At 36.1% G+C, this 15,263-nt stretch overlaps 1 protein-coding gene across 4 annotated transcripts in view; it reads right to left on the bottom strand.

The window, feature by feature from the left end:
* The window catches only part of ergic53 (protein ERGIC-53), a 76,677-nt gene extending 61,702 nt beyond the window's left edge, over nucleotides 1–14,975 (bottom strand). The window contains exons 1-6 of one of the 4 annotated variants that reach the window (XM_070086716.1): nucleotides 14,776–14,975; nucleotides 11,922–12,076; nucleotides 10,795–10,964; nucleotides 10,534–10,633; nucleotides 8,089–8,625; nucleotides 5,361–5,495 (exon numbers count right to left, since the gene is read on the bottom strand). In XM_070086716.1, the coding sequence (XP_069942817.1) occupies nucleotides 5,361–5,495; nucleotides 8,089–8,625; nucleotides 10,534–10,633; nucleotides 10,795–10,964; nucleotides 11,922–12,076; nucleotides 14,776–14,929 (1,251 nt within the window). In that variant the 5' untranslated portion in view covers nucleotides 14,930–14,975. The remainder of the gene's footprint in view (nucleotides 1–5,360; nucleotides 5,496–8,088; nucleotides 8,626–10,533; nucleotides 10,634–10,794; nucleotides 10,965–11,921; nucleotides 12,077–14,775) is intronic. The other 3 variants (XM_053776136.2, XM_070086717.1, XM_053776137.2) reach the window with 3 other exon arrangements.
* Nucleotides 14,976–15,263: the final 288 nt, after the last annotated feature.

Genomic DNA, 15,263 nt, shown 5'->3' with positions numbered 1-15,263 from the left:
GTTAGTGGATGAGTTTGGGAATGTGTGTAAAGGTAGAAAGTTGAAAGTGAACATAGAAAAGAGTAAGGTGATGAGGGTGTCAAATGATTTAGATAAAGAAAAATTGGATATCAAATTGGGGAGGAGGAGTATGGAAGAAGTGAATGTTTTCAGATACTTGGGAGTTGACGTGTCGGCGGATGGATTTATGAAGGATGAGGTTAATCATAGAATTGATGAGGGAAAAAAGGTGAGTGGTGCGTTGAGGTATATGTGGAGTCAAAAAACGTTATCTATGGAGGCAAAGAAGGGAATGTATGAAAGTATAGTAGTACCAATACTCTTATATGGGTGTGAAGCTTGGGTGGTAAATGCAGCAGCGAGGAGACGGTTGGAGGCAGCGGAGATGTCCTGTTTAAGGGCAATGTGTGGTGTAAATATTATGCAGAAAATTCGGAGTGTGGAAATTAGGAGAAGGTGTGGAGTTAATAAAAGTATTAGTCAGAGGGCAGAAGAGGGGTTGTTGAGGTGGTTTGGTCATTTAGAGAGAATGGATCACAGTAGAATGACATGGAAAGCATATAAATCTATAGGGGAAGGAAGGCGGGGTAGGGGTCGTCCTCGAAAGGGTTGGAGAGAGGGGGTAAAGGAGGTTTTGTGGGCAAGGGGCTTGGACTTCCAGCAAGCTTGCGTGAGCGTGTTAGATAGGAGTGAATGGAGACGAATGGTACTTGGGACCTGACGATCTGTTGGAGTGTGAGCAGGGTAATATTTAGTGAAGGGATTCAGGGAAACCGGTTATTTTCATATAGTCGGACTTGAGTCCTGGAAATGGGAAGTACAATGCCTGCACTTTAAAGGAGGGGTTTGGGATATTGGCAGTTTGGAGGGATATGTTGTGTATCTTTATATGTGTATGCTTCTAGACTGTTGTATTCTGAGCACCTCTGCAAAAACAGTGATAATGTGCGAGTGTGGTGAAAGTGTTGAATGATGATGAAAGTATTTTCTTTTTGGGGATTTTCTTTCTTTTTTGGGTCACCCTGCCTCGGTGGGAGACGGCCGACTTGTTGAAAAAAAAAAAAAAAAAAAAATATATATATATATATATATATATATATTTTTTTTTCAACAAGTCGGCCGTCTCCCACCGAGGCAGGGTGACCCAAAAAAGAAAGAAAATCCCCAAAAAGAAAATACTTTCATCATCATTCAACACTTTCACCACACTCGCACATTATCACTGTTTTTGCAGAGGTGCTCAGAATACAACAGTCTAGAAGCATACACATATAAAGATACACAACATATCCCTCCAAACTGCCAATATCCCAAACCCCTCCTTTAAAGTGCAGGCATTGTACTTCCCATTTCCAGGACTCAAGTCCGACTATATGAAAATAACCGGTTTCCCTGAATCCCTTCACTAAATATTACCCTGCTCACACTCCAACAGATCGTCAGGTCCCAAGTACCATTCGTCTCCATTCACTCCTATCTAACACGCTCACGCAAGCTTGCTGGAAGTCCAAGCCCCTTGCCCACAAAACCTCCTTTACCCCCTCTCTCCAACCCTTTCGAGGACGACCCCTACCCCGCCTTCCTTCCCCTATAGATTTATATGCTTTCCATGTCATTCTACTTTGATCCATTCTCTCTAAATGACCAAACCACCTCAACAACCCCTCTTCTGCCCTCTGACTAATACTTTTATTAACTCCACACCTTCTCCTAATTTCCACACTCCGAATTTTCTGCATAATATTTACACCACACACTGCCCTTAAACAGGACATCTCCACTGCCTCCAACCGTCTCCTCGCTGCTGCATTTACCACCCAAGCTTCACACCCATATAAGAGTGTTGGTACTACTATACTTTCATACATTCCCTTCTTTGCCTCCATAGATAACGTTTTTTGACTCCACATATACCTCAACGCACCACTCACCTTTTTTCCCTCATCAATTCTATGATTAACCTCATCCTTCATAAATCCATCCGCCGACACGTCAACTCCCAAGTATCTGAAAACACTCACTTCTTCCATACTCCTCCTCCCCAATTTGATGTCCAATTTTTCTTTATCTAAATCATTTGACACCCTCATCACCTTACTCTTTTCTATGTTCACTTTCAACTTTCTACCTTTACACACATTCCCAAACTCATCCACTAACCTTTGCAATTTTTCTTTAGAATCTCCCATAAGCACAGTATCATCAGCAAAAAGTAACTGTCAATTTCCATTTTGAATTTGATTCCCCATAATTTAATCCCACCCCTCTCCCAAACACCCTAGCATTTACTTCCTTTACAACCCCATCTATAAATATATTAAACAACCATGGTGACATTACACATCCCTGTCTAAGACCTACTTTTACCGGGAAGTAGTCTCCCTCTCTTCTACACACCCTAACCTGAGCCTCACTATCCTCATAAAAACTCTTTACAGCATTTAATAACTTACCACCTATTCCATATACTTGCAACATCTGCCACATTGCTCCTCTATCCACTCTATCATATGCCTTTTCTAAATCCATAAATGCAATAAAAACTTCCCTATCTTTATCTAAATACTGTTCACATATATGCTTCAATGTAAACACCTGATCTACACATCCCCTACCCACTCTAAAACCTCCTTGCTCATCCGCAATCCTACATTCTGTCTTACCTCTAATTCTTTCAATTATAACCCTACCGTACACTTTTCCTGGTATACTCAGTAAGCTTATTCCTCTATAATTTTTACAGTCTCTTTTGTCCCCTTTCCCTTTATATAAAGGGACTATACATGCTCTCTGCCAATCCCTAGGTACCTTCCCCTCTTTCATACATTTATTAAACAAAAGTACCAACCACTCCAACACTATATCCCCCCCTGCTTTTAACATTTCTGTCATGATCCCATCAGTTCCAACTGCTTTACCCCCTTTCATTTTACGTAATGCCTCACGTACCTCCCCCACACTTACATTCTGCTCTTCTTCACTCCTAAAAGATGGTATACCTCCCTGACCAGTGCATGAAATTACTGCCTCTGTTTCTTCCTTAACATTTAAAAGTTCCTCAAAATATTCTCGCCATCTACCCAATACCTCCATCTCCCCATCTACTAACTCCCCTACTCTGTTTTTAACTGACAAATCCATATTTTCCCTAGGCTTTCTTAACTTGTTTAACTCACTCCAAAATTTGTTCTTATTTTCATTAAAATTTCTTGACAGTGCCTCTCCCACTCTATCATCTGCTCTCCTTTTGCACTCTCTCACCACTCTCTTTACCTTTCTTTTACTCTCCATATACTCTGCTCTTCTTATAACACTTCTGCTTTGTAAAAACCTCTCATAAGCTACCTTTTTCTCCTTTATCACACCCTTTACTTCATCATTCCACCAATCACTCCTCTTTCCTCCTGCCCCCACCCTCCTATAACCACAAACTTCTGCCCCACATTCTAATACTGCATTTTTAAAACTATTCCAACCCTCTTCAACCCCCCCACTACTCATCTTTGCACTAGCCCACCTTTCTGCCAATAGACGCTTATATCTCACCCGAACTTCCTCCTCCCTTAGTTTATACACTTTCACCTCCCTCTTATTTGTTGTTGCCACCTTCCTCTTTTCCCATCTACCTCTTACTCTAACTGTAGCTACAACTAAATAATGATCCGATATATCAGTTGCCCCTCTATAAACATGTACATCCTGGAGCCTACCCATCAACCTTTTATCCACCAATACATAATCTAATAAACTACTTTCATTACGTGCTACATCATACCTTGTATATTTATTTATCCTCTTTTTCATAAAATATGTATTACTTATTACCAAATTTCTTTCTACACATAGCTCAATTAAAGGCTCCCCATTTACATTTACCCCTGGCACCCCAAATTTACCTACTACTCCTTCCATAACATTTTTACCCACTTTAGCATTGAAATCCCCAACCACCATTACTCTCACACTTGATTCAAAACTCCCCACGCATTCACTCAACATTTCCCAAAATCTCTCTCTCTCCTCTACACTTCTCTCTTCTCCAGGTGCATACACGCTTATTATAACCCACTTTTCACATCCAATCTTTATTTTACTCCACATAATCCTTGAATTAATACATTTATAGTCCCTCTTTTCCTGCCATAGCTTATCCTTCAACATTATTGCTACTCCTTCAGTTTGGAGGGATATGTTGTGTATCTTTATATGTGTATGCTTCTAGACTGTTGTATTCTAAGCACCTCTGCAAAAACAGTGATAATGTGCGAGTGTGGTGAAAGTGTTGAATGATGATGAAAGTATTTTCTTTTTGGGGATTTTCTTTCTTTTTTGGGTCACCCTGCCTCGGTGGGAGACGGCCGACTTGTTGAAAAAAAAAAAAAAAAATATATATATATATATATTTATATATGTATATGTATATATATATATATATATATATATATATATATATATATATATATATATATATATATTATATATTATATATATAAATTTGAAACACAGAGTTGGAGGGATACTAGGAAATTTTCCTTTACTGATATTGGTAGAAGACTGAAAAACTGAAATAGGTAGCAAGTGCTACAGCAAATGGAAATTATAAAAAAAAAAAAATTATTAATATGCTAATGAAGCTGGGACACCATGACCATAACTCTGCTTCTTTAGCTGCACAGAAGTAATAAGACAAATAATTACTGATCCAACAAACCCCATGAAAGGTGTTTGCTACTCAGAAACAACTCAACATACCAATATGTTCGACTTCTGGTTTGATAATACAGTATCACATTTCAAAAAACCTATGTGCGGGTTATTTGTATACTCTCTTGAACACGACCCATTTCCCACTGAGGTAGTGTAACCCCAAAAAGAGGAAACACATTCACTCATTGCTGTCTTCCTAGAAGTGCACTGACATTATAGTTCAGACAACACTCCAAACTGCAAAATCCTCACCCCTAAATTTAGTGTAGGCACTGTACTATCATCACTACCACCTGTACAATTGTACAGCACTTTGGTAATAGGAAGGAATTAGGTTAGAACTAAAGGGGAAGAGTGGCTCCAATTCCCTGAATCAAGAGCCTTCACTAGCATCAAGGCATCCGTCCCCTATCTTGACAGGTAGGTAGTACTGTAGTTAACAAAAATGGAGTCCAAATTTAAACATTTAAAACAGCTCAATATTTTTTTTAAATCTTGCACTTTTAGAAAAGCTACAGAAAATGGCCTTAATTAGAAGGGAAGGACAATAAATAAAAATAAAATAGTGAAGCACAAAACGATGTACAAAACAGTATAAAGAAGCCTAAGTAAATTTAGAATAAGAGGAAAAATAATTGTGCAATATGACTTACATCATGGTCATCAGCTAACCCGCCTGTTGCAGCAGATACACCAAAATAGCCAGTTGCTGGCAGAAAGACATTTTCTGCACGCATACAAATTTCGTAATCCTTGTCATTGTTCGTCATTCCACTGTGGATCAGCAGCTGTGAGCGAAACAGTTGGAAAATTCTAAGATCATTTCATAACCACATCATTCTGTAAAAAATGTCACTGAATATTTTATTAGAAAGGGGGAAAATACTTTTTGTAGTAATAGGCTCTACATTAAATAAGTAACAAAAGTAGTGTAGTCCAGTCAATTTATAATTTGTCAGGGCTTGCACATGTGAAGTATATGTATATTCAAAGCCATATGAAGTAAATATCCAAGATACCAGAATAAACATTACTGTTGCTGTATGAAAAATAGGCATCATTTGTTACCCCCATTTTCCATTTTGGAAATGTATTACAAATCATGTTGATATTGTAAATAAAAAAAACGAAAAATCTCTATACAGTATACATGTATTAAATAAATTAAAGTATTTTAGTAAAGTAATTCAAGAGGCAGGAAAAACACATTAAGATATTATTTGCAAATGCCATGACAAACGCCAAATTAAACATTAATGAAATATCTTTAAAAAGATAAAGTAATACATTGAAAAAATACTCTAGAAAAAATTAGTGAACTCATCTAAGTGTTCCACAAACAAGTTAAAATACATACATATCAACACACACTTGCCTCACTGTGTTCCAACTTGTGACATCTTGCTTGAAACACAAAATATGTACAAAATCACTCAAGGTAACAGAAGTAAATACAGATGATGCACACCAAATTTGTGATCCAGCAGTGGCTCAAGGGTTTGCACACACATCATACACAAACATACATCACACAAAAATCAAAAACTATAAATGCTAAAATTTTATGAGAGTAAAACTGCACAGTATATATCTTCGAGCAAATTACACAGAACACAATGTGATATTAGGGCAATTTTACATTCTTTAATAGTTTGAGCTAGTCATGGATATGGTACAGCAATTTATTTTTTATGCACGCTACAAAAATATCTTATAAACTGAGAATAATGAACCCCAAAATGCAGTGATATATGGGAGGCATGGGCAGAGCAGCAAGTTACCCTGTTGTCATTAGTCTTATCTAACAATTTAATTCAACAATATTTTATCTGAATAAATGAAATGGAAATAAACAATATTTGTTGGCAATGATGGCAGCACATAAAAAATGTTGCACCCACTGGTCTGCCCATAGCATAGGAGAGGATGCCTAAAATTTTCCTGTATTAGCTAATATTAAGTTAAATGAGTGAAGATACTCTTAACATTTCTGTATGCTGTATCCCACAGCTACGAAGTGACAAGTGATAGGGAGGAAAAATGTGATAAAATTCATAACTGGTGCAGTACATCTCAAGGTAAACAATGCTCCTACAAATGTCTCATCTAGGTACAGCAATGTCCCAGTGGGATTTTTGCTTGCTTAGCAGTGCTATTAGTTTTCCTGGCTATTTAGCAGTGCAATAGCACAAACTATATTTTCAGGCAAGACTCTAATCAACCAATCTGGCTGCCACCTGGGGCCATATCCACATCCAATTTTCCTTCTACTGTACTCACTTTCCAACATGGAAGATGTCAGTCATGGTTGACAACTGTAGGGAAGCACCCTGTCCAGATCAAAATTTGGCAAAGTTGCTAAAATTGTAGGAAAGCCACTTGGAGCATGAAGGTATAAATGAGTTATTACTGAGCCTTTATGTTGATCAGACAGAAAAGTTTTGATAAAGTAATGAGCTAGCAAAGATTAAAATTGTTTTTTTTTATTACCTCTGACAATGATATGTGGCAATTAAAAGGGTATTTTAGCAAGAATATGATTATCTCTGATAAGATTTACTTTAGCCCTGCCATGCCAGACCATTGTTTTAGAGAATTAAAAATGCTGTATATATACTGTTTTAACAAAAAACAATACTGCAAACTCATAATTTACCCTACTCAATGGCCAACTTTGTAAGACAAGTCATCAGCTTACACCCACTTAACTGATGTTCAAATCTACATTCTCAAATAAATATGCCACTTATGTGGCAACAGTGCAAGTTATATTATTGGTAAGCAGAGACTGCAGTAATGGAAATTTTTTCCATTTCCAATTTGTAGGTTAGCAAGGAATTGTTCCAGCCACAGTATTATAACATTCATGTGCTTCATTCTCAAGTCAGTACTGTATACACATTACATCAGCTTTGATATCCCCTTGTACCTCATTTATTCCTATCATACATTAAGTACCCACCTTTCTCTAATGCTCTTGCTCTTGCAAATTTTTCCATATGTATAGTATTAAGTTGAATAATTATGAGAGGCTTTCATTGCTGCTAAAAAGAATTATAAGACGAGGTTTTTCTGAGCAAGGAATATTACAGAGGACTTGTGGATATCTACAGCCATGCTCTACCTGCCAACTTTATGCAAGGATAAACCAGATGACAGCAAGCAATGTATTGCTCAACAAGTGTCAATATTCAGCAACGTACCTAAATTATATATTCATTAGTCACAAGGGTAAATGGATCAAAATACAAAGCAAAATTATTTAAATGAAATTAATAATAGAAAACATCACTTTTTTTTCTCAACTGAAGAAAAGCATTCCATCATTCTAAATTAAGGTCACACTCTCACTCATGGTTGCACTTTTAAATGCCCTCCTACCGGACTTCCAATATGCACCCTCTTCCTCCTCCTCCTTCCCCCTCTCCTCTTCCTCTGCTTTTTACTTCGTCTCTTTTTCTCAGGTTTGGGAGTTGTAGTTAGAGGTTCACTACTTCCATACCATCCCCATCCTGCTGACAGTTCCTCTTCAGCAGCCTTATGCACTGTTTCCACAAAGAGAGGACTGGAATCTGCAGTATCTCTAGTAAAGTCCTCATCACTTAATACTGTAGAAACAGTTGTGGCAGTTTCACTCTCAGATGGTGGCGTAGTAGTTTCACTTCCATAACCAAAAAATGACACGGTTGTCGAATAATCAAGGGAAGGCTGTTTAGTTGTGGCTGGTTGTTCATTATATACAGGAGGCAAAGTTGTCTCAGCAGCAGAAGGATATGCAGTTGAAAATGGCTCATGGAAGGAGTAGTCTTCTGTCTTAGCAAGAGGGTCAGTATCTCCCAGTGTAGATGTAACAGTTTTTATATCTGGGTCTTCCTCCTCAAGTTTGATATAATCAAACTCAAGCAGCTGTGTCTTTACCTGCATGTGTCCATCAATAGCAAAATTATATACGTATTTTGTTAGCCGTGTGTTTAATTTTTTGCATCCACTATGCAGCCAATTACTCATGCTAAAAAGTACATTTGCAAAAAATGTTTCAGGCACACTACTACACATTATTCAATTGAAAGGAATGCTTACCAATATAATACTGTTCACTTTCCCCTAATTTAGTTTCCTGTTTATCTCCAAACATACTTTTCATTAATCATCCGAATTACAGAATTTATTATTCATTTCAATCTATTATCTATGCCTCTAAGAAAATTAGTGCATCTCACTATAATTACCAACCTTTTCTTTCTTTTTTTACTTACTAATCCTCCAAATTATTTTGACATCCACTTCTCAGAAACCCAATAAATTACTGTATTTCGCAGGTTATTAGATGCATTTTTTTTCCATAAAATGTCTTCAAAAACCACCCTGTGTCCTATAAACTGAAGGTCAGTGATGGAAGCTATACATTTGGGGTGTGGAGGTGGGCTGTAGCTCTCCCAGTTGCATCCAATGCCGAGCCATTGAAACTAAAACAAGCCTTATAAGCCGCGAAATACGGTATAAGCCAGTTTTCAAAGAACTCTTCTCCACTATATTTAGTCATTTTAATTTTTTTTTTATTTTACTGTGCCTACTGCAAACACACATGTAAACAGGAAAACTTATACTATTGCTAAACCTAAATACAGCAGATTATTAATTATCTGGCAATCAATTTGGCTTTTAACATTACCTGGTGGTGTAAAATTGAGAAAAGGCAAAAACGCAAATGCTAGGTCATCTTACTGCAAACGTTTCAATCCTGAGACCTTGGACATTCCACATTTGGAGTGACAAAATCCCAGGACTGAAGCCTTTCCAATAAAATGCTCTAATGTTTGCATTTTATATCATTTTCCCAACTACAGTACTTGTCAGTGTCATAGCTTTATTACCATTAACTGGCAGTTTTGTTCAATACACCACCAATAGAGAAACATGCAAAACAAATGAATCGTGAAAAACAGATACAAGCATTTAATGTTGGGACTACAGTGCCCCCATCCCCTCCCCCCCACAAGGAAGGGGCCAGATAATTGATGAAGTACTATTAAATCCTAGACTTAAGAGAAGAATCCATAAGAAAAGATACAGGCTCAAATGTAAAATTCTGTGTGCACAGAAAGCATAAAAAAAACTATACGAAGTGCATTCAGAAACAGCCATACAGTAACTTCCAAGTCTACAATAGTAACAATTATACATTACACACAATCATTTAGAAGCTGCCCAAGATACGCGACAAAACGGAGCTACACGAATAGCACAATAAACAGTAAAGTGATGAAAAAAAGGCTACCGAAAGCTGAAAATCAAATTTAATACCAGCAAAATAACATGAAAAAGGATATTCATCAACCTAGGCCAATAACTAGTGACGGAATGGGTGGGGATTGAACCCATAGTAAGCAAGTTCTAAAACTCACAGGCTAGCTGGTCAAGTGGTTAACACACTGGCCTGTGAGTTTTAGGACTTGCTTGCCATGGGTTCAAGCCCCACCTGTTCTGCAATTGTTTATAAAACCTGTATATCAGTCAGCAAAATTCACACGAGCTTTGTAGTTACTGACTGGCTCAACAGTGAACTTCCTAACAGCACTGCACATCCAGCTACTTAAGCAATCAAATTAAGCTTTTCTTTTGAGAATACATACTATGCCTAGCATACAATATAAAAATCTTTTAGCTTTGATAAGAAGAGGGTTTTACTGTTATGATGTTATAAACAAAAAAAAGTATTTTAAAGAGCATTCAGATTGTGTTTATTTCCCAATGTGCTGAGAATCTTTCAAAATTACTTAATTAAAAATTTTTTTTAATTTTAATAAATACAAAAAGTGCACTTACTGTTAGAATATTTTTGTAATATTCAACTTTTGCTCTCACTGGGAAAGGTTTGTTTCGAAAATCTCGAAGGCAGCCACCAAGCTGTTGACTCAATCCATCACTGAAAAATTATTAATTGTTATAGTACAGTACATGAAATTACTACAGTTGCTGACCTCTAGTATTCAGAAGTAAACATAATAAGTATGTATATCATCATTCCAATGGCTTACATTTTAGCAAATTCTTCACACAGAACTTTTAGCTGAATTTAACACCTACTGTTCATGATCATAAACCTTGGTGCCATCATTAACCATGGCCATGACATATGGGTTGTTTCTTTTATTGTCATTGTCAAAAGAATCAAAGAATACTCCAAGACCATTCCATTTGTCTGAGCTGCCAAATACAGGACCTTCAACACCAGGTTTGTCAGCAAACCACAGAGCCTGCAAATAAAAAATCCCTAAGTAATCTAATCAAAGGCTAATGCTGTGGTCTAAGGAAAAGATCAAAGATAGCTATGAGGTACACATTTTTTAAAAGCTACTGAAAAGAGTATGATGAAAATTACAAACTAATAAAAAATTAAGCTAACTTAATTAAATTAAAAATATCAAAAATCTTTAAAATTTGAAGTTTGATACAATGAGAATTTTATACACTAATAAACAGGGTAAGGTGATAAATCAATGTAGTAGGGGGACCAAAAATGTCAACCAAAGTATTAGTATTCACCTAAATCTTAGGAGCATGTCCAATATGTCTCAATACCTAGTCAAAATATAATGGAAAAAATGTATGGTGAACAAAGTAATTTCGGGAAGAAAATTCTCCTAGTCATATCTTCATCACAATGTAATTTTAGATGAGGCAAAGGTGTGGAATATTTCCTTAGCATGAGGTTCATGCAAATTTACAAATTATGGAATGCTTTAGAAATAAATTACACAGGTCACCAACAAGGCTCTTGTGAAGTATGCATTATAATTAACAAATTATTAAAAACTTTCTAGGTTGTTTATATTGTACTGTACAGCGATATAAAGTATGGTATTGGCATACAATGATTACTGTTATACACGCAAGACTAATGTCAAAAATACTGGTGACAATTGTTGCAATCCTACAAATACTGTACAGTGGAACCTCAAAAATCGAACTGTTCCCAACACAACCAATTATGTAAGTGTATTTTTGCAAGTGCTTTTATAAGTGTATTTTTGAGGGTCTGAAATGGACTAATCTAATTTACATTATTCCTGATGGGAATAAATTCATTCGGTAAAGGCACTGGAACAACCTTCTGGACCGAAGAAAGTTCGATATTTGAATTTCCACTGTATATACAAAATCAAGTAGAGGCTGCATTGCACTCTTATATCAATCCAATAATGTCAACTAACCAAGCCATCAGCACCTATTCTCCCTCGGCCAGTTACGCGAAAAACGAAGTCCACTTCCCACCACTCAAAGTTTGTAGGGTTCTTAGTCCAAATCTGACCCTTTTGACTGCGTAGTGATGGGGTGATGCGCACACTCTCTTCACTGGCAATGGCATCTGAAGAATGAAGAAATTCCTACATTATGATTAAAGTAATAAAGGGTAGAGAGTGAGAATGGAGAAGAATAATGTTGCAAGTTATCAAACTATAATACTAATAAAAACTAGTCCTCCAAATACTTAATACAGTGGAACCTCGGTTTTTGTATGCTCTAGTTTGTATATAAAACTAGTTATTCACTAAAAAATATATTTTTTTTTGTTAATATTTCCCATGAGAAAATGTAAATCCAATTAATTTGTTCCAGACACCCAAAAATATTAACAAAAAAATACATTTTATAAAGAATAACTATAATTTTACATACAAACTAGGCATACGAGAACCTAGGTTCCACCGTAATAATACAGCAACAAATTTAGTAAACAATTTTGAATTACATACACATGAACATAAGTGTGTTATTATTAAGTTTTTCAAATTATGCAGCAAATCTTTCAGAAATTTAAAAAATACGCTGAGAATTCTAATAAAAGGATTACAACAGTGTTGAGAAAAGAACACTTACCTGTAGACATCAAGTGAGCAAGTTGCAGATCCCTAACCATTAATCTAAATGATTTTATTTTATTGAAGCTAAAAAAAAAAAAAAAAAAAAAAAAAAAAAAAAAAAAAAAAATCTATCACGAATGTCTTTGGATTCACGTACTCCTGTTCAAAGTTTGCTCCCATTGATCTGCCAGTAAACTGATTAGCCTCTGGCATAGGTCACTGAACAAGCACTCATTTTCTCAAAGTGAATATATGATCAGAAATCAGGATGCAATTAGTAGACTGAGGATCAAGCCTGTACCATTCCTTGCACTCAATGGCCCACAAATATTTAGCACTTCAAGTAAATAAAGCATTGTAAATATCCACAGCTGGGCCCAACTTTTTTTTTATAATACCTTAGCAAAGTTTTCCAAGATTTATCCATAGGTGAATGGCAAAGAGTTTCAACTAAAATAGATTTAATTTTAATATTAAACTACAAATTGTCCATTTCATGCAAGTTGGATATTTATTAGCAAAATCTGTTTCATATATAAACACACACACTTTCCCCTTCATTTGTCAAAACAATGATATACTCTAATTTACTTCCGGCTTCATCAGTTAAATCATATTCAACCAGGATTTAGAAATGTAAATTTCAGAAACCTGACTATTTTTATTCTAAAATTAGTCATACACTTTTGATAAAATTTATTTAACATAAGATAAGCATAGCACTGCTCCTCTAGTTAAAAACAGGAAATTACTAACATGTATAAAATGTAGCCTCCCTTTTCAGCACTGTCCAATATTTTTTTTTTTAAGGTTAAATTAATTGGCACATATAGGTGAAACAGTAGCAGGGTTATGGTATATTTATTTCACAGAAACTGAAACAAAAGAGCATTATTATATTACATCTTCTGTAAGTCCTTTATGAGTTTCATATCTAATGCCCTTACTCTTCTTATACAATCCTCTATTATAATAAAAAGTTGTATACATTTTTTCAATTTGGTGTTTTCAGGGAGTCTGTTGGCAACACTGACATAAGTTTCTGTGTAGTGCAAGTTCTTATTTAGGTTAGCCAATACACAGGTTATTAGAGTACTTAAGTAAATTTTATTTAATAATAATTACAAACTGCTGTATTTTATAAAACCAGTACAAATTACATGCACACATTCATCACAAAAGTTATGTACAATATTATATGCATAGCAGAAGGGTGTCCTACAGTACCTGGGCAATGGAAAACAAGTTCAACTGAAGGAGGAGGATGACAGGTCAAACTCCTTGGATCAGGAGCTGATCATCATGACTGAGCCTCAGATTCTAACAAGAATCCTACTTCAAATACACAACACTGACCTTGTCTGACTTTTTTTTGGATTATCCTTAGGTAATTTACACATGTAAAACTATGTATGATAATTGTGCTTATATATACCTGTACCTAAATAAGCTTACTTACCTGAGACACCTTCCATCCTACTATTGCACAACCACTACTATTGCTACTAATGGAAATAAATCACACGAACTTTAGTAATTCTTGGTTAAATCCACTGAGTACTTTCTCTGTGCCCTTAATTTGTGTGCTCCCCTTCAAGACCAGCTAAAACTTGTATATATACCCTTACTTAATAAAATCTTTCTCTATACAGCAAGTCTTCCACTTTCGTGAGCGAGCATTCATAAATGCCCAGCCAACATATATATACAATGTTTACGAAGTTTTCACGTGTTTTATGATTGTTCGTGGTTCAATAGGTTAAGGAAACAGTATTGTTAGGCTAAGCAAATGCTATTATATTTCCCTACAATATATCTGTGCACCAAACGTTCACAAATTTTCAAGATTCGCGAGGTTCTTGATCCCCTTAACTGGCCTGACAATGTCCTCCCCGATAAGCAAAACGTCGTCTTATTGTCTAATTAAGTTGCATATGCGTACATTTACCTGGCTAAAAGTTACAAATAATAAACCTAGAATAATTACACCGGTACCACAGGTCACTATGGTAGGCTTTCTGTTCATCCTGGCTACCTTGTTACTTTTCCTACTTGGATTAGTTTAGATGCCCGAGCCACAGAAGAGTGGGCAAGGTAGGTGTGGGGCACTTCCCTGTGCCTGGTATACAAGAAGAGTAGCCTGTGGTGGAAGATAACATATGTTAGCAGACGACCCGGCCAGCAGCAGCTGAGCCATACTCACTGCCACTATACTGCCAGAAGGGAACCTGGTTGTCCTTCTGTGCCAGGTACGGGCCCTTGAAGCTGTACTTGTATTCGAACCTCCTGTGAGGATTCTGGGCAGTGGTGAGATATAAGAGAGGTAAAAGTAAGGTGAGGCTCCACCACAGGTCCATGTCTGCTACTTGTTGAGTGTCCACTGGTCGAGAACAACAAGTACACGTCACAGTTACCAAGAATCTAAACAAAACCTATACTAGCTCTTATTTCCTTTAACACATTTTCATTTAATTAATTTTAAATAAAATGTTTATACAGTATTTACACAGTTTATATTTTATATATCAGATTTAAAATATGCATCGTCTCGTTGAAATACATATATCTTTCACGTGTAATACTGTTGTTTTGTTCGAGAGTTTACATACATTCCAAGCGTTCTTGAGGTAAAAATATACTATCCACATTTCATGTTTTTCTTATAATATATTTAAGTATTTTTTTATTTCT

This window comes from Cherax quadricarinatus, chromosome 19 (assembly GCF_038502225.1).
Source record: "Cherax quadricarinatus isolate ZL_2023a chromosome 19, ASM3850222v1, whole genome shotgun sequence".
Lineage (NCBI taxonomy): Eukaryota > Metazoa > Arthropoda > Malacostraca > Decapoda > Parastacidae > Cherax > Cherax quadricarinatus.
This window is presented reverse-complemented; position numbering and strand designations above follow the sequence as displayed.